Source organism: Carassius auratus, unplaced genomic scaffold, assembly GCF_003368295.1.
Source record: "Carassius auratus strain Wakin unplaced genomic scaffold, ASM336829v1 scaf_tig00028583, whole genome shotgun sequence".
NCBI lineage: Eukaryota > Metazoa > Chordata > Actinopteri > Cypriniformes > Cyprinidae > Carassius > Carassius auratus.
Genome location: NW_020525705.1, coordinates 254,471 through 282,221, shown reverse-complemented (window position 1 = coordinate 282,221; position 27,751 = coordinate 254,471). Strand labels below are relative to the sequence as shown.

The 27,751-nt window shown below is 35.4% G+C and overlaps 2 protein-coding genes across 2 annotated transcripts; one reads left to right on the top strand and one right to left on the bottom strand.

The window, feature by feature from the left end:
- Window positions 1-312: 312 nt before the first annotated feature.
- On the bottom strand, window positions 313-9,738 carry LOC113079583 (CUB and zona pellucida-like domain-containing protein 1). Its single transcript, XM_026251825.1, has 13 exons — window positions 8,294-9,738; window positions 6,782-6,975; window positions 6,430-6,567; window positions 6,165-6,294; window positions 5,819-6,011; window positions 5,055-5,196; window positions 4,582-4,737; window positions 4,443-4,498; window positions 3,538-3,713; window positions 3,045-3,445; window positions 1,588-1,684; window positions 1,328-1,502; window positions 313-797 (listed from the first exon to the last, which is right to left on the bottom strand). The coding sequence occupies exons 1-13, from the start codon at window positions 8,417-8,419 to the stop codon at window positions 643-645; spliced, it is 2,139 nt and encodes a 712-aa protein (XP_026107610.1). The 5' UTR covers window positions 8,420-9,738; the 3' UTR covers window positions 313-642.
- Window positions 9,739-10,021: 283 nt separating this feature from the next.
- LOC113079570 (Golgi integral membrane protein 4-like) lies at window positions 10,022-27,590 on the top strand. The gene is made up of 16 exons (XM_026251808.1): window positions 10,022-10,613; window positions 13,323-13,397; window positions 13,680-13,729; window positions 13,956-14,009; window positions 14,161-14,311; window positions 14,534-14,616; window positions 15,459-15,542; window positions 20,940-21,080; window positions 21,188-21,427; window positions 22,463-22,713; window positions 23,579-23,655; window positions 24,039-24,103; window positions 24,599-24,787; window positions 24,973-25,041; window positions 25,132-25,218; window positions 26,216-27,590. Exons 1-16 carry the CDS (start codon window positions 10,427-10,429, stop codon window positions 26,354-26,356), a joined length of 1,944 nt encoding a protein of 647 aa, XP_026107593.1. The 5' UTR covers window positions 10,022-10,426; the 3' UTR covers window positions 26,357-27,590.
- Window positions 27,591-27,751: the final 161 nt, after the last annotated feature.

The following is a 27,751-nucleotide window of genomic DNA, read 5'->3' as shown; positions in this document are numbered from 1 at the left end:
GCATGTGTGTGAAAAGTACTATAAAACTACACTGTTAAATATAAACTGTTGAGAAAACTTAAAAAAACTGGAGACCCAAAAGGTTTCGTTAGCTGGAAATTGTGCAGTTGCATTTTCTACAGTGTAGTTTAACTTTGTTTCATTTTTATATGTGAGCTGAACTCTTCAAAATCCATTTCTTATTATGACTAAAAGTAAAGCAGTACATACAATAACAAGTGAACGACACTTTCTGCACACAACATGGACTAAAGAGTGTATTTTGGCAAATAACCACAACATCATAAATCCTGAAATGTGCATTTTATTTTAAAACCAACATTCATTTGTAAAGGTTATGTTCTCCCAAACGCACTGTAATGCCATCTAATTCTTGGTATTGTAATTATATATCCTAATAACGGTGTTATGTTCAGTGAGGCATGTTGTGTGAAAGTAAAGAAGGAAATAAGTGGAAAAAAAAGATGATATCTAAGAATTAGTATAATACCAGCCACACCAAAGATCATTGTTGTGTGATTATACCATTTACTCCAAAAAAAAAAAAAAACCCTGTTCATTTACTGCTTATGTATGCGATACACTAGAAACTGAAAGAATCTAGTTCTTTGTGCGTCTACTCAAACTAGCCACGAAAGGATCTCAGAAAGTGGACAGTAGATGCATGCGGTCAATAGATCTTGTTCTTCTGACATTATATACCAAAATCCCCACCAAGACGGCAATGGAGACAACAAAGAGTCCTGCAAAGACCCCGGTGCTTGTGCTGATGTGTAGAAATCCACTGTCTTTTGATGCTACAAAATAAAAGAGCGACAAAGAGTTAAATCAAAGATTATGGCATAGAAATCACGGCAACACTTTACACTGTTAACATTAATTAAAGGAATAATTCACCCAAAAATGACAATGTGCAAAAATACACTCATTCTCAGGCCGTCCAAAATGTAGATGAGTTTGTTTCTTACAAACATAAAACTGTTTGCTTCACAAGACATTCATTGATGGACTGAAGTGGTGTGGATTTGGACTCTCATTCTGACGGCACCCATTCAATGCAGAGGATCCAGTGGTGAGCAAGTAATGCTACATTAATCCAAATCTGTTCTGATGAAGAAACAAACTCACATCTTGAATGGCCTACGTGTGATTAAATTTCAACACATTTTTGGGAGAAAAATTCATTTAACAAACATGAATAAATAATAAAAGTAATATATTACTCAATGTTAGTTAATGCATTAAGTTATTTAAATAATGGAACCTTATAAAGCGTTACTGAAATAAAACTTCCAGTTAACTATTCTATTAAAATATATTGATATACCAGAATTATGAGTCTGTCTTGCCACACACAAGGGACCCTGGGTGATGTAGTGCCTGGCAGTTTCTTGGCTCACATCTCGCCTACGTCTCCGTGCTGCTTGACTTAGGCAGCCTTGGGCACATCTGGAGTTTAAGCTGTCTTTTGCACACAGGATCACGGAGCAGCTAATGTACACCTGTCACCACGATTTCAGAGGATTTTAGTGTAATGTTCCTGCTAAACACAATTTACACAGGCATTGTTATGCAAATGTGTTGTACCTCATCAAAGCCTCCAGTGAACTTGAAAGCTTGGATCTCAAAGTCATACTTTGTGGAGATGCTTGGGTAAGCTTTAACTGTATCATCCAAAATACACCTGAAATAACACAATCAAAGAAATCAATGACTTCTGACGTCTATCATTCTTCAGTTTCTTTATTATTACCTATGTAAGAAAATTAGAATTGTGCATTAATTTTTTCAAAATGAAAATACAAGTTTGTGTACAGTACACTACTGAATAGTCTATTCTCACAAAGGCTGCATACATTTGATAAAAAAAAAAACTGAAATAAACAGTAATATTGTGAAATATTATTACAATGATTTTCTGATTAATAGAAAGTTTATAAGAACTGCATTTAACAGAAATAGGAATCATTTGTAACATTATAAATGACTGTCACTTTTGATCAATTTATTGCAATCCTTGTTGAATAAAAGTTTTAATAACTTAAGAATAGCTATTTTAAGATCTCTCAGCAAATCAAGTTTTTGCAGATTAAGCTGTGAGTAACTTGACCTTATAATTAAATGACAATTGTTTTCTTTCACTTTTTACAGTGTAAACGGTAGCACTTTATTTTACAGTCCTGTTCCTCATGTACATACATGTACTTATTATAGTAATTACATTAACTAATAACTAAGTACTAACCCTGAACCTAACCCGAAACCTAACCCTACCCCATGTAGTTACCTTGTATTACCAGAACTTTCTTATCTAATACACTGTAAGTACACTATAAGTACATGTAAGTACACCTACTGTAAAATAAAGTGCAACCGTGTAAACAATGCAAGACAAGTTTATTAATATAGCACATTTCATACACAATGGTAAAATTGATTTAAAATTAAAAATAGTAAATTATTATACATACAATACAGTGCAATCAGTTCGTATGTAGCACAGAGCTCTTTCAATAAATGCACAGCGAAACAGATGAGTTTTGAATCTAGATTTAAATGTGGCTAATGTGTTAATGCATCTGATCTCTTCTGGAAGCTGATTCCAACTGCAAGTGTGTTTAGCACTGAAACAGGATTAGGTGCACAAATACAAGCATCAATCTTTAGCTTTTCACATTACTAATCCACACCTGTGATAAACGGCTCTGAGGAAAGCCACTGTAAAGTTTAACAAAGCCTTTTAGGTCGACCGTGTATTTAAAGGAGACCACCCACTTTTTTACAAGGGCTTGAACCTGAAACCTTTTTCTCAGTAGGCCAAAAGCTTAATTTAGCAAGCTTATAATTTTGCAAAGTTCCTGCAGTGTTTTAGTATAACCAACGACAAGCTTGGAATATAATGAACAAACCTCTGGTGTTAAATTACAGGCCTACTTACTCTTTCAGTAGTAAATTCTATTGCTCATACTTATGGCTGGATGACCATAAAATGGACAACATCCTATTCTAAAAACATCCAAATCTGGTTCATCGTAAAGTCTCACCCATCTTTGATGATGTCATAAAAGACAGCACTGAATGGATTGTCTTCTGGAGTGGCTCTGCAGGACTCGACGAAGAGAGTGACCTCTGGTAGAGCAGTACGAGCTTCAATGCCCATGTAGATCTGGTCCATCAGCTGAACCTGCACCGGATACAGGCTGGGATCCACCTGACTTCTGAAGCTGTTGTCGGTGAAAACTTCAAACGAGTAACCAAACGTGCCAAAGCTAGATTCAGTGAAGATGTAGTCAGATTTATGGTTAACATAGCGGTTGGAGACGCTGGCCATTTTGGGATACTGGCAGGAGAAGCCGAATTTAACTTGATTGCGTCTGGTGATAACAGCATTCTGGTTCTCGAAGGAGTTGATCTCGTTTTTGAAGACGATGAAATCTCCAGAGTCCTGATTGGTGTTGAAACCAAAGATAAAGTAAGATAATGTAAGGGGCTTCAATGCAGTACTCAAATATTTAACTATGTGTGTAGTTGTCATACATCCATTGTAGTGCCACAGGTGTTTAGGGACATCGTGCCCAGGATGTGGGTTGCATTAGAGGTAAGGGAGCAGGTGGGGTCTCGAAGTTGGAGCCAGTTCTGGTCAATCCCATCCATGGAGGCTTTACTGACTACAATGCTGATACTGTTATCGTCACAGATGACCTTTGCTTCACCTTGAAAAATATGACTGATTCATTAAGTATTTTTATGACACCTGCATTTAAAATCATAAAAACACCAAGGCATTAAACATGACTTATACAATTGTGTGAATGCAAATGCATTGAGACATGCAAGAATTGCACAACGAACACAAGAGCAATGCAAAACTCGATGCATTCGATTGGATAAGGCATTTAATTTGACTGTTTTACTTACTACCTGAATAATAAATCACCTGGTTTAGTACATTTAAAGGAAACTTGCTTTAGTACTGAGGTTTGTTACTGTCACAACAAGACAGTGTACAAGTTTTGCATTTGCTAGTATTGATGGTGATGGTTTGATTTATCCGCAGTCACTCACCAAAAAGATTCGTTCACTGTAACGTTCAATGGCTATTTCCGTAAGTTACATTGTTATGTCTGTAGGTTGCTTGTCTGCAAAAACATTAAAGTAAAGAATTCTAGAACTAACGTTAAAGCATTATTTTCTCTAGCTTAAATTAATAAATAATTTCGTCATTGTATTGTGTCATCTAATATTTTACCACATCACAGAAAGTTTGGCAGGTACGTGCTTCAAAAGTATTAAACTTAATTGAATAAAACGTGTCACTGATTCATTCACTTAAAAGATTCTTTGAAAAACAGATTCGTTTGCGAACAAACCCCGGAATTTTCTAAGCATTCGCATTTGTATTCAAAACCTTACATTAAAGATGTTTCTGCTAATGTATTTACCTGAAAGAACCCTTGCTTTTGCCACAGCCACAATGATGCACCTCATTTCTGACTGACTGATAAAGACAGACAAGAACTCTTAAGAAACTATCCAGAGAATAAAAATAACCAGTGAATATAAATACAGACCCCATTTTACCTGTGAAGTGCCTCTGCTGCGAAACACACAGGTACACGACGGTACAAATCCGTCTTCTGTGGAGTCCAAGTCAGTGTTGCAACCAAAACCCCATTGTTCTCACTTGTCAAGGTCTTAGACATATTAGAGGGGCCACTGACCTGGAAGTCAAAGATGCTACACAGACAGAAGGAACAGAAAGATCAGATAACATTAACTCAAGAGGCTTCAATGGAAAACCTGATTCTGCAAACATTGTCAGTTGAGCATGTCAAGGTATTCTTTCCGACTTGATCTAGTGATATAAAATGGAATTCAGTTAAATTCATCTAATCACGCCACTTAGAAATGCAAAGAAATAATGGATTCAAAATCTGTTATGACTGGCACCAATAAGCAAAATGCAATTAAATCTGGATGTTGCAGATAACGGAACGTTGGCATAACAAAAACTTACAGAAGAGAAATACTTTGCCACAGAACATTATTCTGACCTGTTGTCGGAGATCTGTGCTCGCAGGGTGATCTCATGCTCCTCTCCCACAGCGGCATGATGCACATCTCCATGTAGAGGAGTAGGTGTCAAGAAACTTGGTTTGTTCACACCTGGTACACAACCCTGAGATGGTGGAAGAACTGCAAGATTGTGTGGAATATGTTTAAATACATAGAAATGCACAAAGTATCAGCGCTACACAATTCACAACAGACGAACATTTATTGTACGTGCAGCATAAGTTCACTTCTGCTTTCAGTTGCGTGTTCTGACACAATTAACAAAAGCAAAACCTAACCTGTTTATCCACTGCTTTTCTTTTGACATATCTTGCATTGTTTTGGCTCTTGCTAATGACATGCATTCTTTTAAATGACAGAAACCTGTTGTTCAGGTCAGTTAAAATCAAATGAATGTCTATTGGTTTTCTGGAAGTGATCATTGTCTTGAATATTGATTATATTATTCCGTAGTCAATGTATAACTTAACATTTCTTTGTAATTGTTTGTAAAATAAACTAGCAATTTCTGAATGAAAGTTGTTTTTACACCAAATTTTGCCTAATGGTATTCCTTTCGATTTGTTAAAAAATAAAAAATTAAATATTGCTCTTAATATTTCTTCCTTTTTTACTTAATTTGAACACATTTTTGTTATTTCTATACATTTCTTCTAAAAATCTATATAGCATCCTAAATGATTTAATTGCATGAGGGAGAGTCTTTGTTTGACCCATTACAGATAATGTGATTCTCACTCACTTTCAATTGCAAACTGCAGAGGCACTTGACTGAGAGCGGCTGTGTTACTGCTGACATTGAATGCATTACTGACTGAGAAGACCCCATTTTCATCAGTCAGAGTTATGTTGGAAATGGGATAATCCTCCAGCAAGAGCTCAAACACATGCACACCCACTTCCAGAGAATCTTCTCTGTGCAAAGTGCATGATTCCTACAAAACACAATAAACCATTCAAAATACAAAGGGGCAAGGAACATAATTTTTACAGGGGGAAATTTATCAGGTTTTTTAAAACTAAGCATTTACCCTTCCAATTTGAGTTTTTTTCTTCAAGTTGAAGAGTTTGCAATTAGAAGACGTTACCTGATAAAGATGTATGTTTTGATGTTGATGGCACACTGTGCAGTTGGCGTCATTAAACCTGCATCTCACAACATCGTTATCTGGATCATGTGCCAGCAAATGTATGTTCTGGAAGCAGTTCTGAGGAATCCTGAGGATTATCAAAAAGACAATGCGTCATGATGCATTATTTATTTACGGAACTGGATGTGTCTGTCAATGAAAATACAAATGCAAAAAACATGTATTAATACATTTTCATGATGTCATTTTAAAAAGCACACACCTTATGTTTGGAATTGCTGCTGAAACTGGGGATCTGTTTGGAGACTGAGTGTCAGATCGACGGCCAGTGTCAACATGAGTGCGAAGCGTCCATCCACCGACACCATGAACATTATCCTTCCAGCAGCAACCAGAGGAGCTAATAGAGATATTTCATAAAATGCATGAGCATTTATGCCATTTATGGTTTTAGCTTATGAATATGCATTAACTACAGAACTTGATATGACAATCTTTTAACAATCCTTTTTATTAATTTGTTTTTTATCTATAATGTGTATTACTGTAAGACTGTTATCAATGACTTAAGTCAGAGCATAATAGTTCTGTTATAAAAACAGCATCAGAATTACCTAAGAACGAATGGACCATTACTAGTGACATTGGTGGCAATGTGAACCTCTGATTGGCACCACAGATTTTGAGCTGTGCTGTCGGTCACCACAGGTTCAGTGTTAGTGAGGATGCCACACGATCCACTCTCACAGATCCAGTCAGCCTGAGAACCACATGGACCCATACTGGACTCTCTATAGTAAAAGTGCATCTGCCAAAAACACATAGAGGACACTGGGGATATACAGGTGCTGGTCATATAATTAGAATATCATCAAAACATTGATTTATTACACTAATTCCATTCAAAAAGTAAAACTTGTATATTATATCCATCCATTACACACAGACTGATATATTTCAAATGGTCTCTCAGTCTGGTTCTGTAGGCTACACAATCATGGGGAAGACTGCTGACTTGACAGTTGTCCAAAAGACGACCATTGACACCTTGCACAAGGAGGACAAGACACAAAAAGTAATTGCAAAAAGGGCTGGCTGTGCACAGAGCTCTGTGACCAAGCACATTAATAGAATTAAATGTGTTTTCTGAGGTCCAAGGTCAACACAGCTGTATACCAGGAAGTTTTAGAGCACTTCATGCTTTCTGCTGCTGACCAACTTTATGGAGATTCAGATTTCATTTTCCAACAGGACTTGGCACCTGCACACAGTGCCACAGCTTCCAGCTTCCACAGACTGATCGACTCTCTGCCACGCCGCATTGCTGCAGTAATTCGGGCAAATGGAGTCCCAACTAAGTATTAAGTGCTGTACATGCTCATACTTTTCATGTTCATACTTTTCAGTTGGCCAAGATTTCTAAAAATCCTTTCTTTGTATTGGTCTTATGTTATATTCTAATTTCTGAGATACCCAATTTGGGATTTTCCTTGGTTGTCAGTTATAATCATCAAAATTTAAAGAAATAATCATTTAAAATATATTAGTCTGTGTGTAATGAATGAATATAAAATACAATTTTCACTTTTTGAATGGAATTAGTGAAATAAATCAACTTTTGATGATATTCTAATTATAAGACCAGCACCTGTACTTCTCACATGTTTCACATGAATTACATATCAAGTGTTGTTATTATTAACTAAAACTATTTTTAACTCTGTATTTTAAGTAAAGATGATATAAAATATAATTACTGGATGAAAACTAAGATAAAAAAGGACTTGGCATAATTTAAATAAATATGTTAAAGTATTAAACTTACAGAAAATAAATGAAATATATATGTATCAAAAGCACACAACAAAATAAATATAAAAAATCTAAAATGTAAAAATTTAAAACATAAAAATAAAAGCAAAGTGTAAATATTATACTATAATATATAAACAATAATAATAATAAAATTTAATTGCTTTGCACAACAGCAAGCTGAGAAATTTCAGGAAATTAAGCATTCACAATATAAGCTTCCTTCATTTTACATGCTCTGCATGAAAGTAACACAGAAATAAACTAATTAAAATGAGATTCATTAAATTAAAAAATTTCAGAACTGGATTTACCTCCAATGATCCATCTGGAAATCTGTTTCCAGGTGTGAATGTCATGGAACCCCCATAGAAACCTACGGCTGGTCCCAGAGCGAGAGCCAAGCTGATCAGCAGCAACAACATTGTGTTGTGTGCCATTGTGTCTGATGGAATCAAATGGGTGAATACTTTCTGTTTCTAAGTTATTGTTTGAATTGTTAAACCAGCTGAAGACATGCACGTGATTAATGACAGGAATTAGCTTCCTCTAAAAGGAACATACAGAGATTATTTTTATCCAGTTACTATATTACTATTGACTTCCTATGATGGAAACATTATACATTCTCATCATGTTTAACATTTTAAAAAAATCTAAGTTTTGTCAAATTAATCAATTAATACATGTTGAATTATTTTTTCTTGCACAAGAATATTAAAATACTGTTTAGAAATAATATTTTTGCAGTCTGTACTCCAATCAAGAGGAAATTCACATTCCTCAAGCATGATATCAGATATTTCAGAGGATTTTCAGATTAAATTTCAGTCCGTGAATCACTACCATCTGATAAAAAGGAAAATTAGCCCATCGTTTACTAAACCTTATGTCTTTCTAAACCTCTATACTTTCTTTTTTTGCCTGAAGATGTTAAGCATTTTAACGCCTTGCATTTTCATGTGTGAAGGCTGTCAAACCCTAACATCTCTTTTTGTGATCAAAAGAAGAAAAAACCAGTCATACAGGTTTGTATAAACACTTTTAGATCAGCCTTTCTCTTTAACTGAAGAGAAGGTTGTGGCCATTGAGCAACATGAGGTTGAGGTTTATAATAGTGAAAGGGAATGTAGGCTTCTCTCCTCACGAGTCAGCACTGATTTGTTATCCTAATGCTCAGTATAGTGATTTTGTTAAGTTGCTTTTGAATTAAAACAGATTGCCTTTTAATAGACTTGTTTACTCAGAGAAACAGTAGCTTTGGATGGTATTCAGCACATTTCTTATAAAAAAGTTCAGAGGAAAAGAATGTGAGAGAATTTAACGAAGAGCTAGATGTTTTTAAATTTTTTTCAAAATGATTAATAAGAAACAGTTGAAGTGGACAAAAGTTCCTCAGCAAATTTGCCTCCTGCTGTGTTTATCTAAACAGGAAAAGTGTTGTTTTATTCTTGGGGATAACACTTCTGGAGAGTTTCAATGTCTTCTCTAACTGGGCATGTCTTGAAAGTTTAAAAAAAGCTGTTGTTAAAGGGCTCTAAAACCAGTTTTATTAGGTAGTTAATTAATCATTCAATAGCCAGCTAAAATATATATAGAATAATTACCTTCTATCTATCTATCTATCTATCTATCTATCTATCTATCTATCTATCTATCTATCTATCTATCTATCTATCTATCTATCTATCTATCTTTTGTAACATTATTCAAATGTCTTCCTGTCAAATTAATGCCTCCTTTTTGAATAAAATTATTCATTTATTTAAAAATAGAGTTGGTGTTCCAAAGTTAATGACATTTGTATTATTATTTTTACAGTTTAAAATAACAAAATAAATAAATAAATATATATATATATATATATATATATATATATATATATATATATATATATATATATATATATTTTTTTTTTTTGCACTTGAAAACATTTCCTTGCCTTCTGGACATTTTTGGAGACGTTCTCACACGCACGCCCCTCCCATCAGAGCAAATCTATTTTGATTGACACGAACTTTAACCAATCGTAGCAATTTAATGTTTGTGAGGGGCGGGAGTTCCTTCTGGATGATTCGCTGTCGCAGCTCTACGTGACACGTAACTAAAGGTGCGATTAGGCCTCTCTAAACTTCTTTTAATTAGTAAAAAGACCGTTTTTCATTATGTAGGAAACTTAACAGAGCTTTGACTAAGCACGAGGACCGACTACAACCGGGTTCATTATTATTATTTTTTTATCTGTTGCTCAATCTGTTTTTGGAAAACTTAGCGAAACGTGAGACTTTTGTAAACATTTCAAACATAAAAAAGTCGCAAGAGCAACTGTGATGCAATTATAATGTTTCACGAGGAATCTGGCAGAGAACTCAGCTTTTTCTACACTGAAGAGTGAAGAGAAAATAATTCCCGGGAAAGTTTCTGTGGAATCCGGGAGAGGAGGGAACATGGGCAACGGCGCGTGCTCCAGGAAGCAGAAGAAGATTTCCCAGTCTCTGTTACTGCTCACAGTGGTGTTTGGGATGATCTACGGTGGGATGTTTTCCTACGAGATGCACAAACAGCTGAAGAGGACAGAAGAGATGGCCGTGAAATACCAGCAGCACCAGGAGTCTCTTTCCGCTCAGCTACAAGGTAAAAACACATGTCGCGCGATGACGTCACGACGCAAGCAACATTCTGTGAAACATTGAAAAAGCGAGCTAAGAAACTTTTTATCTTATTTATTTATTTGTTTTAAATGTTAGTGACCGTCCTGTTGGGCCTTTGATTGTGGCGCTGTGGTTAAAGCTTCAGAGAGGTCATCAAAAGTTTTAGGTTTCAGTGACATAAAGGAATCTAACATGATAGATGACATGTTTTGAATACACATTAACTGAATTTCTAACTTTTCTGCAAGTTTTAAGACCCATTCATGAAAATAGAATGTTGCCTACTGGTTAAGAAAGATCTAGGCTCTTAAACAAAACTTCCACTGTTGTTTAAAAGTTTGGGATCAGTAAGATTGTTTTTATATACATATAGAAGCGTCTTGTCCATCATGGTTGCATTTATTTGACCAAACCTATGTAAAATTGCGAAATATATTATTTCCTTTAAAAATAATGGTTTTCTATTTTACTATGCTTTAAAATACCATTTATTCCTGTGATGCAAAGCTGTATTTTCATCATCATTACACCATTCTTCAGTGTCACATGATCCTTCTGAAATCATTCTAATATTCTGATTTAATAACAGTGTTAGAAACAGTTTTGCTGCTTAATATTTCTTTTAGAACCTGTGATACTTTTTTCATGGATTCTTTGTTGAATAAAGTTAAAAAGAACAGCCTTTATTAAAAATAGAGATTTTTCTAGCAATAGTTTTATTACTTTTTAAAAATAAATGTAACATCCTTACGGAATAAAATTATCAATTTCTTTCCAAAATAAATAAATAAATAAATTGTTGGGCAGTTGAATATGAATATTGGTTAAAGATAATCAAATGATTGTGTTCAAACAATTTAAACGATTCAATATAGCAATACACACATTTGATCTTCTACACGCTTGACTAATAGATTTTCAAAGAAATTCATTGATTAAGTTTGCAATCCTTTTCATGCAAATCAAACTGTGTTTTGATGCAAATCCATCTTTGCCGCAATTCACACAGTAAGATGTATTTGAAACTGATCAAGTGGTCTGAAATCATGTATTTAAATCCCAGAAATGTTTGCTTGTCTCTGTGTAGCTACAGCATTGATTCCCTGCAGGTGCTCATTTTTATGCAAAACATTATGTTGGCAACCAGCTTGTTTCAACCTGTGCCTAATTTCACAGTCTTTCATTCTATTGTCACACAGAGATGGGCTTCGTTGTTTGCCCTCACTCCAAGCTCGATATGATTGCTGCTGAAAGGGCAAGAAGAAATGGCCTTTGCCTTTAGATCAAAAGTAGATCTATGTTAAAACTGTTGATGATTAAACTACAGTTTTGTTGCTTTCCCATGTGGACCTTAACAAAAATAAATGCATTTAAATGCTCAGAGCTCAACAATAAGATTTTTACAAGAAATATAATAAAAAATTAAATTGTTAATAAAACAATTTAAAAAATAAAAATAAAACAGCCATTTAAAATAAATGTTATAAATTAACATTAAATTGTTTTATTTACATGGTTCTGATTTTTGTCTTTATCAACAAATTTTATTAATAAAAATGTTTTTATAAAATAATTTGTTTTTATTGAACTTCCTGTGGGAAGAGATTTAGGTTTTAAGTATTTAATTTTAGAATTATTTTAGAATTAATTATAATTGTCATTTTTAATAAATTGTCCCATATTTATATAGTTCATATTTGTCTTGACAGCAACATATGAACAATATAAATTACAAAAAAAGTTTGTTACAGATGTTTATTATGGGCTTTGGGACATTAAATCTTTAGTCAAACAGGTTTCTTATGTCCTGAGCATGAATGCTTTTATTGTACCACTAGGAGGTCTTATATTGAGACTGTGTTTGACAGTCATCTGTGATTACTGGCTTTGAGTCATAATCACTGCACAGCCTCTTTAATCAGTATAATCATTACTTTATGTGCCAGTAATGTAATGATGATTGTAATGGGAGGATACAAGACCAGACACAAGGGTCAGAGGATGCAGACCACGTCTTCACTGTAATAGAGTAGTTCAAGATCAAGAAACAACCTACAATGCTGGACTAATATAAATAATGAGAGGGAAAGTTTAGTCAGGCTTTATTTCCTGTGGCATCTCAGATTTTGAAGGAGGGCTGCTGTGCACATTCACATCTCATGTTACATTTAAAACGAGAGCAGCAGGGGCAACCTTTCATTCTGAAGCCATTAGTGAGAAATTAAGAGGGTCGGATGTGGCACTCAACGGGTCAGTGGATCACACAGTGGGAAAAATCTTCAGAAATAGCTCAGCTCAAAGCTTCTGGTTGATGTGGGGTTTAGGGCTGCATGATTCTTACTCACGATTTGTCTTTCTCCATGGGATTTGAGATCACGATCCTCTCATATGATTCTAATTTTTATCCAAAACATTTATTGCACTCAGGACTTTCAGTTACAATAAAGTGCTGATTTTGAGGTGAATGAGTGTTACATAACCAGTGCTTCGATGGCTGTATCTGCACTGATTTAGAGGGGATGGATTTAGATATTTAACTTCTTACCAAGCCTTAAAACGCATTAAAACCCAGAACAGTGTTGCTAAAAAGTTGCCTCTTTGAATCTTTAAGGATGCACTTTTACTCTGAAGTCGGGCTGGATGTCAGTATACCAGAACCAAATCTATTTTTCTCTCACTTTTTTTCTCTCAGTTGTGTACGAGCATCGCTCCAGGTTGGAGAAATCTCTTCAGAAGGAGCGTCTGGAGCATAAAAAATCCAAAGACGGCAAGTTTGTTTGTGATGTATGCCAACATCAGTGACTAACAGATGAAAAGGGAAACCATGAAGTGTAATGAAATCCTGTAGCTTGCATGATGGATAAACTGGGGCAGCCCAAAGCTGCTATGTTATGCCAACTGTTACGTTAATAGGATCCTAAGAGCATTTGGAAACTTTTATGGCAAACTGAAAATGCATGACTGCAGTAGAAATAAAATAACATGCGATGGCATAAACAGTATTGCATTGGACTCTGCTGTAATACTTGCTTTTGCTTTTTCCTCACAGATTATCTTGTGTATAAAATAGAGGCTCAGCAGTCTCTCAGCAAAGAAAAGGTTTGTCGTTCAGAGATCTACAGCATAAAGGATGGAGTAAAAACTTGAGTTGTGAAATGCAGGAGAAGCTTTGCCCTGAAGTCAAATGCTCATCTGGTTGTTTGTATGAGAATGACTCATATGTTCTCAGATATCACGGCCTGTGGCTCTCTGGCATGGTGTTTAGATGCACAATGATGCTGTGCATACAAAATAACCAGGTCTGTTTGTGTTTGTCTGCTTACAGCAAGACTCCGGCGTCAGGTTTAATTCTCTGCATTCCCAGCATCAGATTTTGAAGGTCAGTGGGAAAAACACATCTACATGCTTGCTTTCAAAAATAATGCTTTGTGATGTACTGTAAAATATGCATGTCTTTTCTTCCCACAGCAAACACAAATAATTCACTGTTGTGTGTGTGTGTGTGTGTGTGTGTGTTTGCTTACCATCAGAACCAGCACGACGAACTAAAAAAGCAGTTTTATGAGCTACAAGAGCAACATCAGCTGCAAGAAGATGAACACAACAAGGCATTAGATGAACACAAACAGAGGCTCGACGAGGTTCATCAGACTAAAGAGTCAGAGATTTCCAAGCTCAAAGGTATTACGTTCCCACCATCTTTTTCATAGCAGTCACACATTAACACCCTTGCATCCGTCAACTAAAAGAGTCAAGGTGGTGTGTTTTGCACAGGCAAGAAATGTGAACATTTATTTTGCCCTGTGCATCCCACAGTCGTTTATGCCACCTACTGTAGTCTGTATGGAGGAGTTACCAGCTGTGGTCATTTCAGCTGACTCTATTTTCTCTTTTCTTCTCCAGAGAATATATTAAACCTACGTGAGGAGAACAAGCAGCTGAGAAAAGCTCATCAGGAAGTCTATGTGCAGCTCCAGGACACCAGGGTAATGCCGAAAAGCACTATGGGTTTTGTTTTATATTAGCACAATGCTTCAGCTTGAAAGTAAAAGCAACTTCTTTTTAAAACAATAGTACAAAATATGTGTTATGGTTGTAAGTCTAATTAAGCCATTGGTGCCTTTTGCCAAAGATGAATAATATAATCTTGTGAAGTCACGATATGTCTGATATAGTAGCTGTAAAATTCACCTAAAATAAAATAAAATAAAGATAAATATGACGATTTGAAAATATATTTTGCATGAAGAAACTGAGTTCTTTTTAAAAGCGATTTGATTTTTAAAAAAATGTTTAACGTCAATAAAATGCACTTTCAAAGCATGTCAATATAAAAGTACATAGTTTTATTTCTTTATTAATGTATATTTAATTAGTGTTTATTTAATAAGTAAAATTTAATATAAATAAATATTATATTTATTTGTTTAAAATATTTTTAATTAAATCAGTACAACAGATGTTATAATGATGTAATTGTTACTGTGCTTACAATTCCAATACATTACAAATTAGGGAGCAATTGTGCTCCATTGTTATGAATGTGAAATAATTCCTCATTGCAAAAAATCCTACTTTTTTTTTTATTTTTTATTTTTTTTAATGATAAATATATATGCATATATTTTTCTTTAGATTTTTGAGTGAAATTACCCGCAAATGTTTTGACAATTTTGCATGAAATTCACCCTATAAGAATTTCTATTTAGCCATGATCCTTGGTTTCTTGATCCATCTTGTTGCACTTCAGTTGCACTATCCATACTTGCATTCAGTTTGGTTGTACTGAAAGCTTCTATCTGTGTTGCCTGTGATGTTTTTTTTGTAGCAACAGCACAAGAACTTAAAATCTACCCACGACCAACTTGTGTTGACCCTGGAGGACCACAAGAGTGCGCTGGCTGCAGCACAGGTCAGGGTGTGTGTGTGTGTGTGTGTGTGTGTGTGTGTATGTGCTTAAGCGAGTGCAGGAGTGTGTGTTTGCTGTGTATGCATCCTACTGACTGATGAATCATTGAGCAGAGCATATCCTGTGGGAAATACAAGTCTAGTTTCACATAGCTCATGTAAGCAGCGTGCAAATGGCATGTATTTATTTCTGCACCCATATCAGCAGGTTCCAGTAGTCACACTGTGTCTGTGTGTGTAAGCAAAGCAACGCTGTTTATCAGATTTGTAGATGAAAGTAGCATTTCAGGACTGACCTTATTTTTGCTGCACAAGATAAATATTTGCTACGCTTAGCAGAAGCGAAAATAGAAAATATGGTGAACATGAGCTGTAAACCTACTTATCAGCATGATCCATTGCAATATTTTACACTTTAATAATTACTCTTATAGATGCCCATGGTTATATATGTATACTAAGTCTACATAAAAATAGATAAAAATACAGTTGTTTGAATGCTTTGTTTGGTGAAATGTAATTATTACTGAAGCTCAGAAAGTGTGAAATTATTGTATTTTGTTTGTACAAACATACACAAAATAATTGTATAACTTTAACAAAATCATTTATCATGTTATTTTAGTATCATTAAGATGCTATTATAGTTTTAAGAAATATGTTTTTATTAATATACATTTTTTATATCAATTTCAATTTAATGTTTTATAAATTTTGTTATTTTGTGTCATTCTAGTAGATATATATATATATATATATTTTATTTATATTTATATATTTATATTTATATTTTATTATTTTATTTTTTTCAGATTTAGTTTAGTTATTTTAGTTTTATTTATTAATTTATTTATTAATTTTTTGGCTGGAGTCATGAGTTTGTACCGTCCCTAGTATCCAAAAACACCAATAACTAAATAAATATGACATTGAACATGTAAATTCAAGATAGTGGACAAAGTGCAAGAAATGTGAAATATTCTTTTTAATTAAATGAAATTACTTTGTATGCATGTATTTTAATTTATTAATTAATTCCTTTACACAGTATTTGTGGGTGCTGTGCATTTTCATGCTTAACAACATAAACCTAACTCTTTTGGCATTTACTGTAAGATGCAACAATTAAGTTGCATTTCTTTTGCAGTTTGCTTGAGAAATTTTATTTTTATGCCTGTTGTCTATGTGTTTCCTTGGCATTTAGGATAGGCAGCAAGGCAACTCATTAGGTTTTGATGCAGAGCTAATATGTTAAGCCAGAATTTTTATTTTTTGCATAGTATTGCATATCAATTATCAATATCAAAAATGTTAGACTGCAGTGCACTTGCTTGAGCTGTGTTAAACAGGCCTACGCCTGCATTTCAAGTCCAGTTCCTTTCCACAAGGCCGTAATGATCTCTTGCACACTCTCTCTTTCCTTCACTTGCTCTACAGAACTTCTTACCCTGGTTTAATATGCAAAAATGTGCATGACTCTGATAAGCAATACATGCTGTACTTCCTGTTTACTCGCTGTGTCTCTGCGGCTCTGTGAAACAGATGAACAGATGCTTGTTAATTAGGACTGTCACTATCTGCTTTCTCAGGATGATGGGAAAGGATGCTGGGAGGAAGTGGGTTTAGCGTGTTTGTGTTTGCACTTTTTCTCTTTTCAAACTCACACATTCTGAGTGTTACTTTCCTTCCATATGCTTCCAGCAGCTGCCTTTCAACCAGAAAAGAAAAAAACAGGTACCCAAGTGAAGGAGAAGTGGGGGGAAATAGGTTAGGTTAGGATTGAGGCTATTTGGGTATGAACTGAGGATGATAAAACATTAGTATGGTTTAAAAGAATAATGTTTTGACCAGACACTAGCACTGTTTGAATATCAGATCCAAAGTTTTAGTTGTTACTTACTTCCTGTGTAGCTCTTCTCTCTAACTGGTTTTTGCATCTATTCAAATTTAGCAATTTGAATTGGTGCAATTTTGAAATGAGCAAAAAACCAAAAAAAAAAGTTTATGTAAAGAAAAAATACACACACACACATACACACACACACACACATACACGCAATACACTGTGTGCAGAATTATTAGGCAAATGAGTATTTTGACCACATCATTCTCTTTATGCATGTTGTCTTACTCCAAGCTGTATAGGCTCGAAAGCCTACTACCAATTAAGCATATTAGGTGATGTGCATCTCAGTAATGAGAAGGGGTGTGGTTTAATGACATCAACACCCTATATCAGGTGTGCATAATTATTAGGCAACTTCCTTTCCTTTGGCAAAATGGGTCAAAAGAAGGACTTGACAGGCTTCGAAAAGTCAAAAATAGTGAGATATCTTGCAGAGGGATGCAGCACTATTAAAATAGCCAAGCTTCTGAAGCGTGATCATCGAACAATCAAGCGTTTCATTCAAAATAGCCAACAGGGTCGCAAGAAGCGTGTGGAAAAACCAAGGCGCAAAATAACTGCCCGTGAACTGAGAAAAGTCAAGCGTACAGCTGCCAAGATGCCACTTGCCACCAGTTTTGCCATATTTCAGAGCTGCAACATCACTGGAGTGCCCAAAAGCACAAGGTGTGCAATACTCAGAGACATGGCCAAGGTAAGAAAGGCTGAAAAACGACCACCACTGAACAAGACACGCATGCTGAAACGTCAAGACTGGGCAAAGAAAAATCTCAAGACTGATTTTTCTAAGGTTTTATGGACTGATGAAATGAGAGTGAGTCTTGATGGGCCCGTGGCTGGATCGGTAAAGGGCAGAGAGCTCCAGTCCGACTCAGACGCCAGCAAGGTGGAGGTGGAGTACTGGTTTGGGCTGCTATCATCAAAGATGAGCTTGTGGGGCCTTTTCGGGTTGAGGATGGAGTGAAGCTCAACTCCCAGTCCTACTGCCAGTTTCTGGAAGACACCTTCTTCAAGCAGTGGTACAGGAAGAAGTCTGCATCCTTCAAGAAAAACATGATTTTCATGCAGGACAATGCTCCATCACACGTGTCCAAGTACTCCACAGCGTGGCTGGCAAGAAAGGGTCTAAAAGAAGAAAAATTAATGACTTGGCCTCCTTGTTCACCTGATCTGAACCACATAGAGAACCTGTGGTCCATCATGAAATGTGAGATTTACAAGGAGGGAAAACAGTACACCTCTCTGAACAGTGTCTGGGAGGCTGTGGTTGCTGCTGCACGCAATGTTGATGGTGAACAGATCAAAACACTGACAGAATCCATGGATGGCAGGCTTTTGAGTGTCCTTGCAAAGAAAGGTGGCTATATTGGTCACTGATTTGTTTTTGTTTTGTTTTTGAATGTCAGAAATGTATATTTGTGAATGTTGAGATGTTATATTGGTTTCACTGCTGAAAATAAATAATTGAAATGGGTATATATTTGTTTTTTGTTAAGTTGCCTAATAATTATGCACAGTAATAGTCACCTGCACACACAGATATCCTCCTAAAATAGCTACAACTAAAAACTACTTCCAAAAATATTCAGCTTTGATATTAATGAGTTTTTGGAATCATTGAGAACATGGTTGTTGTTCAATAATAAAATTATTCCTCAAAAATACAACTTGCCTAATAATTCTGCACTCCCTGTATATAAATAACTACTACTTCTTTAAATTCATTTAGTGCCTGAAATTTATTTACATATCTAATAATTTAATATTAACATTTAACATGTTTTAAATCAATTGTGCTCAAAAGTATATTTTTAGAACTTACAACAAACTTTAATTTAAAACAAATGCTAAAAAACTACTTGTTTTAATTTTATATTTAATACCCATTTAATCATTTAATGTTTATAGAACAGTGAGTTAAAAAGCATATAATTTAAAGTTAAAGCAAAATTTAATTGAATAAATACTACAAAACCAAGTTTTTTTTTTATTCATGTATTTATTTAATATTTATAGAAATGTTTATTTACAAATATATATGGTGTTCAAAAGCATTAAATAATTTTTTTTTTTATATAGCCACCTTTCTTTGCAAGGACACTCAAAAGCCTGCCATCCATGGATTCTGTCAGTGTTTTGATCTGTTCACCATCAACATTGCGTGCAGCAGCAACCACAGCCTCCCAGACACTGTTCAGAGCGGTGTACTGTTTTCCCTCCTTGTAAATCTCACATTTCATGATGGACCACAGGTTCTCTATGTGGTTCAGATCAGGTGAACAAGGAGGCCAAGTCATTAGTTTTTCTTCTTTTAGACCCTTTCTTGCCAGCCACGCTGTGGAGTACTTGGACGCGTGTGATGGAGCATTGTCCTGCATGAAAATCACGTTTTTCTTGAAGGATGCAGACTTCTTCCTGTACCACTGCTTGAAGAAGGTGTCTTCCAGAAACTGGCAGTAGGACTGGGAGTTGAGCTTCACTCCATCCTCAACCCGAAAAGGCCCCACAAGCTCATCTTTGATGATAGCAGCCCAAACCAGTACTCCACCTCCACCTTGCTGGCGTCTGAGTCGGACTGGAGCTCTCTGCCCTTTACCGATCCAGCCACGGGCCCATCAAGACTCACTCTCATTTCATCAGTCCATAAAACCTTAGAAAAATCAGCCTTGAGATTTTTCTTTGCCCAGTCTTGACGTTTCAGCATGCGTGTCTTGTTCAGTGGTGGTCGTTTTTCAGCCTTTCTTACCTTGGCCATGTCTCTGAGTATTGCACACCTTGTGCTTTTGGGCACTCCAGTGATGTTGCAGCTCTGAAATATGGCAAAACTGGTGGCAAGTGGCATCTTGGCAGCTGTACGCTTGACTTTTCTCAGTTCACGGGCAGTTATTTTGCGCCTTGGTTTTTCCACACGCTTCTTGCGACCCTGTTGGCTATTTTGAATGAAACGCTTGATTGTTCGATGATCACGCTTCAGAAGCTTGGCAATTTTAAGAGTGCTGCATCCCTCTGCAAGATATCTCACTATTTTTGACTTTTCGAAGCCTGTCAAGTCCTTCTTTTGACCCATTTTGCCAAAGGAAAGGAAGTTGCCTAATAATTATGCACACCTGATATAGGGTGTTGATGTCATTAAACCACACCCCTTCTCATTACTGAGATGCACATCACCTAATATGCTTAATTGGTAGTAGGCTTTCGAGCCTATACAGCTTGGAGTAAGACAACATGCATAAAGAGGATGATGTGGTCAAAATACTCATTTGCCTAATAATTCTGCACACAGGGTAGATTGCTTTGGCTTTCATTCTGTTCTTGGTGTCTTTCACTAATAATGGTCTTTAAAATCTCTTTCTCTTCTGCCTTTTGTCAGGTTCTTGATTTCAGCTTGCTTTGTGTCCTGTTTCCGCTCACCTCCAAACATTTCAGCAGTGTATATGACGCTGTCATTCTAATGTGTTATATTGTACTAATGTGGTTGGTCTCCATGTGTTCCAGGTTCATTTGGATGAATATAAACAGCTGAAGGAAACGCTCAATAAAATGCCCAGTTTGAGACATGAATCTGCTCAGATGGTCCAGCCGGTCCAGAACAGGAACGCAAAGGAGCCCCATCAACCCCAAGAGGCTCAGCCAGAGGTGTTGAAGCTGTTTACCCATCATACATTCAAAATGTATTCTTTTTTTTTTTGTTTCTTTTCAAACCACTCCTGTCACTGAGGTTTGTCTCATGTGGATCTCGTCAGGTGGAGAAGCATGATGAGGTTCAGAAGCCTCAGTCGCAGCACAGGGAGGAGGATGGAGAAATGGGAGGAGCTGAGGAGAGGAGGAGAGAGCTGGCAGAGGAGGAGATGGAGCAGGCCGGGCAACCACAGAAACTGGAGGAGGAGTTTGATGTGGCACATAATGAAGCAGAGGAGGAGGAGCCAAAGGCCAACCAACCAGATGAGAACGCGCTGGAGAGGGAGCAACATCACGGTCATGAGGTCAGAACTCTTCCAAACACAAACATTAGTGGTCAAAAATAGGGCCCCTTGGGCTAAAGTTGTTCTGTGATTTATTTTTTATATATATAAAAAAAAAAAAGTATTTATATTTAATTTAAATTAAAACATTTATCTAACTTATTTTTATTATTATAATTTTTTATTTATTTTTTTTTTTACCTTTTTTCAATTAACTGCAAAGGCAAAAAAATGCTTTTTTATTGTAAAGTTGTTTTATTTTTATTATAATAATATTATTATTTTATAATGGGGGGGGAGGCTATATATATATATATATATATATATGCTATATTCTATATATATATTATTATTATTTATTTATTTTTTTTTTAGCAAGAGAATAGAAGTAGATTTTAATATACTGCAATGTTAACTTTTGGCAGACAGTCCTCAGTCAAGATAGATTTTTTTGAGTTTTGTCTCTTTTTGTGAAATGTATGTTAGACAGGTTACTAATAAACTAGTGTGCCTACATAACCTTTTCAAAAGTTTGGGGTCTCAAAGATTTTGTAGTAAGATTTTTGAAAGACAAGCTCACCAGAACAGCATTTATTTGATCAATACGCTTACTAAATTTGATATTACTATAATAAAAAAAAATCTGTTGTCTGTTTTAATAGATTTTAAACTGTAATTTATCCCAGTGATGCAAATCTGAATTACTCCAGTCTGTAGTGTCACAGGATCCTTCAGAAATCATTCTTATATGATGATTTGCTTTAAGAAATATATTTGTTCCAGAAGGTTGGCAGCCAAATAATGCTGTTTTGTAAGATGCCTTATTTTCAACTAAATTTGAAAGGCAAAAAATTATAGAAATGATGCATTATTCTGTGATGAGAAGTACCACTAGAAAGCAGTTCAATTATCATTATTTAATACAATATTTGTATGCGCTATATGTTTTTATGCTTTTTATGAATACTGAGTTGTCATCTTTAACAGTCTTCCATTCATGCGTTGTCCTCCAACTCGATCTGCATTCTGTTGTAAGCTCTTCAGTTTTTCCCCCAGGTGGCGCCAGCTGAGGCTCATGTGCAGCACGAGAAGTCAGCGTATGAACAGCAGCAGGAGCAGCAGCGTCTAGCTGCACATCTGGAGGAGGAGCGCAGACAGCTGAACCTGCATCAGGAGGCCCTGAAGAAACAGCAGCTGCAGCATCAGAAGGAGAAAGAGGAGAAGCTGCGTCTGCAGAGAGAGACAGAGGAACAGCACAACAGAGAAGCCGATCTCAAAGAGCAACAACTCCAGCAAGAAATGCTTCGGTCAGAGACCCTTCCTTGAGTAAAGCAGTTAGGAATTGATTTCAAAAAGTGAATTCTATTAGGAATATTTAAAGAATATTTTTGAGAGTTGTGGGCAATCTGGGTATCAAATCACTGAAATGGTTGCGACAACAATTTATTGTAGAAATAATATACATGAAGATGAGACGTCCCATGTTGGTCTCCTAACATTTCAAACCATTTTTGTGAATATCAAATAATACGGGTGAAATAATGTTCCATTGTCTTTTCAGTGCAACAAACATATTTATGTAAAAATTAACATATTTATTCCAACCTGTACTTATATAATAAAATTAAATAATAAATATCATATTTAAAATAGTTTGAAACTTCTTGCTGACTAATGGGTAAAACCTAGTGGTTTGAAGGATAGTAGCAAAGATTGGAAAATATGTAAAATTACAGTTAATTAGTTTTTGTTGGCTGCACTGTGGTCCTTAAATAGTCTTTTAATGTCAAATAAAGATTCTTGTTCTATATGAACTACACTGAATGTCATTTAGTGGGAGTCTTCAGTAAATCACGGTAGAATTTTTTTTTGTTCAGAAACAAAACTAAACCGAACACATTCTAGTGTATGAAAAAAAATTTAAGCTGGATTTTTATTTTTTTTTAATATTTTTACTGTTTTGGTGCTTGAAAACTCCTTTTCGTCTTTGATCCAAATGAGTAATAATAAATGAAAATCAGTAAATAAATATTTTTATTTTTATTTTTTTGCAAAAAACTACTAGCAAGCTTCTTTCTGCATTCATTGGTTGTGTGTATTACTGTTACTGATCTAAACTAGGAAACTCTTACGGTTTATTTTATAAATCCTTTTATTTTCTGTATTTATCAGGGAAAAGGCACAGTATGAAAACATGGATGCTGATATAGTCCAGGGAGAAGAAGAGCCACAGATAGCTGAGGAGAAAGGTGACCGCTGATGTGCTTTTACATCCTAGCAGTGCTACTTTTTCTTTTACTCTGGTACAGTTTTATTGGCTTTGCATTATATGTGAAAATTCTGAAATTGATATTTATACATCATCCGAAGGCTGAATAAATAAGATTTCAATTGTATGGAAAAAATCAAAGTTGTCCAAATGAAGTACTTCTCAATGAACATTCCTGATCAAAACTTTAGTTTTGATATATTTACGGTAGGAAATCGAACAGGATCTTTACTTAAATGTCCTAATGATTTTTAGCATAAAAGAAAAATCTATAATTCTGACCCACACAATGTGTTTTTAGCCATTGCTACAAATATACCCCAGCAACCTAAGACATATTTTTCATTTCTCTGTCAATTGTAGAGGTGAATGTGCACCATGAGGAGGCGAGGCCAGATGAAGCAGAGCATGTTCATCATGAAGATGAGGTGTGTTGCCTTTATGTTATTATAAAAACATGTACATGCACCAGTATAAACAAGGCTAGGTTTACTATGTATAAACTGCATAAACACATTTTTCAAGGACCTTTATACAAACACTGATCAATTGTTTATATATATATATATATAATATGGCCTTTGCAGGTGTTTTGAAATTAATTATCTGTTTAGAGTGTGGCGCCAGGTGTCTTCAATATTGAACCTTTTCACAATATTCTAATTTTCTGAGATACTGAATTTGGGATTTTCCTTAGTTGTCAGTTATAATCATCAAAATTTAAAGAAGTAAACATTTGAAATATATCAGTCTGTGTGTAATGAATGAATAAAATATACAAGTTTCACTTTTTTAATGGAATTAGTGAAATCAACTTTTGGATGATATTATAATTATATAAACAGCACCTGTATATATATTTCAAAAATATATATTTGTTTTAACCCAGTGTGTGTAATGATGATAAATATCTTTTGTTATAGCATCCTGTAGAAGCAGAAGTTGATCCGGCGCATGACCCAAACAACCAGGGCGAGGATGAATTTGAGGAGGCGGAGCATCAGCAGCCCCATGAGGGAGAGAAGGAAGAAGAGGTGGCACCCGTTGGCCACCCTGACATGCACCTGGCCGTAGAGAATCAGCACCAGCCACCCGCCGAAGAACAGCCGGTGGTAAGTGACCGAGTACTTTATAAAATGCATTTGGAGCAGTAATGTGATTTGTCTGTGGCTGAAGATACATAAAAAGTAACTGAGTATACATTGATTTAGTGTGAGAATTCCCTGTTGTTGACTTCTGTGGGTTATTTATTGTGTACCTGAGAAATTCAGAAATTGATTTTGTGTGTTTTGTGCAGATGGCTGGAAACCCAGACCAACAGGAAGATGCTCTGGATGAGCAGTACCAGGAAGATGGAGATGACGAGGTCGGATAACAAGTGCTAATGCACACACAGTCCTAAAACAAATTAAGAATTGTTATTTGTTCCTTTACTGTGATGGCTTTCTCTCTCCAGGCTCAGGATGAGCTGGTAGATAATCAGAAGCGTGAGGCAGTGCGGGAGGAAGAGGGAGACCAGTATAAGGAGGAGAATGGAGAACAGGTATAAAAGTCAAGTCAAGTCAGGTCACCTTTATTTATATAGCGCTTTATACAATACTGTTTTAGTTCAGTAGAAAAATCTTTAATATTTGTTTTTAATATTTCTTCTTTGTTCCTTTATTCAGGTCAGTAAGATTTTTTTTTTCTGCAAGGATGCTTTAAATTGATTAAAAGATATATTCGCAGTGTCAAAATGTATTTGACATAAAAACATATTTTCACACAAATATTAAGCATCAAGAGACTTTCAACACTGGCAATAATCAGAAATGTTTCTTGAGCTGCAAATCAGCATATTAGAATGATTTACACTGAAGTGAAAAATTACGCATTGCATCACAGGAATAAATTACATTTTACACAAATGTATTGAAATCTAAAAGTTTTTTTATTGTAATAATACTTCACAATATTACAGTTTTTACTGTATTGTGAGCAAAGAAATGCAGCCTTGATGAGCATAAAATACTTCTTTCGAAAAACATTCAAAATTCTTACCAACCCCAATGTTTTAAACAGTAGCACATATATATAAAATAGATTAAATACATAACCGCTTAACTTTTTTGACAAGAAACCGTTGTTTCAAAGACAAAGAGTTTATGGTTACTGTAATGTGTCATGGTTAGTTGTGTAGTGCTTACGTCTGTAGGTTTTCACTTCTTCTTCTGTACAATCTGCCGCAGTAACTGTAGACTGTTGGGTGAGTCGGATCGATTGCAGCGTTCTCAACGGTGTCCGGTTACTGCCATGAGTCCAGCTTCACTTTAAACACCTCTCCTCCATTTTCACCTCTTCTCTTAGATTCAGGGAATCTTTATCCACATCTGTGCACTTTTAAATGGAAAGGTCACCCAATATTAAAAATGTGTCATCATTTACTCCTCATGTTGGACTAAACCAATGCCTTTTTTTTCTCTATGAAACAGAAATTTTAAGTGGTTAGTAGCAAGCAACCTTGTTTTAATATTTTTGTTTCTGTTTGTTTGTCTGTACAGGAAGAGGCCAGAGACCAGGATGTAGCGGTGAAGCAGGATAATCAGGCCGCTCAACATCCCAATGAGGAGAACTACGAAGAAGAAGAAGAGGAGGAAGGAGGCAACGGTGATAAACCACCCAATAGCAGGGCAGAAATGTGAGCTGATTGAAAGCAAGGACAGCCAATCGCTGCTACCTGTTTGGATTGGGTTTCCCAGCCTGTTGGGTTGTTCTGAGGAATAGGAAACGGGTTTCACTTCTGGTCTTTGAGACACTGAAACCAAGATGCACCTAAATGCCCAACCATTTACAGACCAAATGCTCTGTCTATACTGTCTTGTCATTTCTAGTTAGTATGTTTTGATATGATTTCTTTAACTGGACGACAGATCAGATTCCAACCACCAGAAAGTCTTGCACTGAAAGTTTTGCCAAGTGCCTTTTTTGATCAGTCGCGCTCCAAATTCAAGATATATTCCATTTTTGAAATTAAACAGCCTTATTTTAGTAGTTAAGACTTATTCTGATGGACTGGCAGCAGTCACCAATCAGCATTGAATCTTCTCCTGGCCCTACCCAAACACGTGGTGCTAATTCATCCATCGTATCGATGAATAATGCAGGATGGGTTTGGAAAGATGCTTGGGTCAACAGGAATGTTTACAAGTAATTCAAGCCGATAACTGTAGCTGTCGAAAGCTCAAGTTTTTAAAAGTTACTATATGTGCTTATTTACCTTAATTGGATTATATGATGCCTAGACGAGAACCAAAATCGTTCAGTTTAATACTGATTTTCATCTGCTTTTCACTAAGTGCCTCAGAGATTATATTATACTTTGTCCAATGTCTCCATTATGGAAACACATTTTTATCTTTTTTTTTTTTTTTGGACCTGTCAACTTCTATTCTAGTATAAACTAGTACTAGTATTCTACATGCTAATGAACGGGGGCCTAAAAAATCTTATTGTCACTGTAAGTCTTTAACACAACATCAGACAGCAGAGAATTAACGGTACATTGGAAATGAGAATTGATGAGACATAATATTCACATGTAGATCTAGAATATGTGACGAGTAAATAAAATTGCTGGATTAATTTACTCAAAATGATTTGTTCTGAATGTATGCTAAATCACTACAATACTGAAAATTTTTATTTATTTTGTCTTTTTCGTATATACTTAGTTTTATATAAATGAAATAATCTTTTTTTTTTCCAGGACGCATAAGAATTTTAGATTTATTAGTTAATGTACTGTAATATTGCTTAAACCAGCTCTCCTGTCAAGTGTTCAGCTTTAATACTTTATATTTAAAATGAATATCTATATGTGTACAGACCCCACCTCCAAAGTTTTGTAAAAGTCAAATAAAACCATTCTGAGTAATATTTTTGTGCTGTTTTTTTTTTGATAAAGGAAATGTGAGCGGAATAAATATGGGTGGATTTAATACTCGTGCTCTTTTAATCATGCCCAAATTCTGGCATGTTTTGATGTTTGGTGACCTTGAGCAGAGGGAAAAATCTCTTTGTCTAACACAAATGTAAAG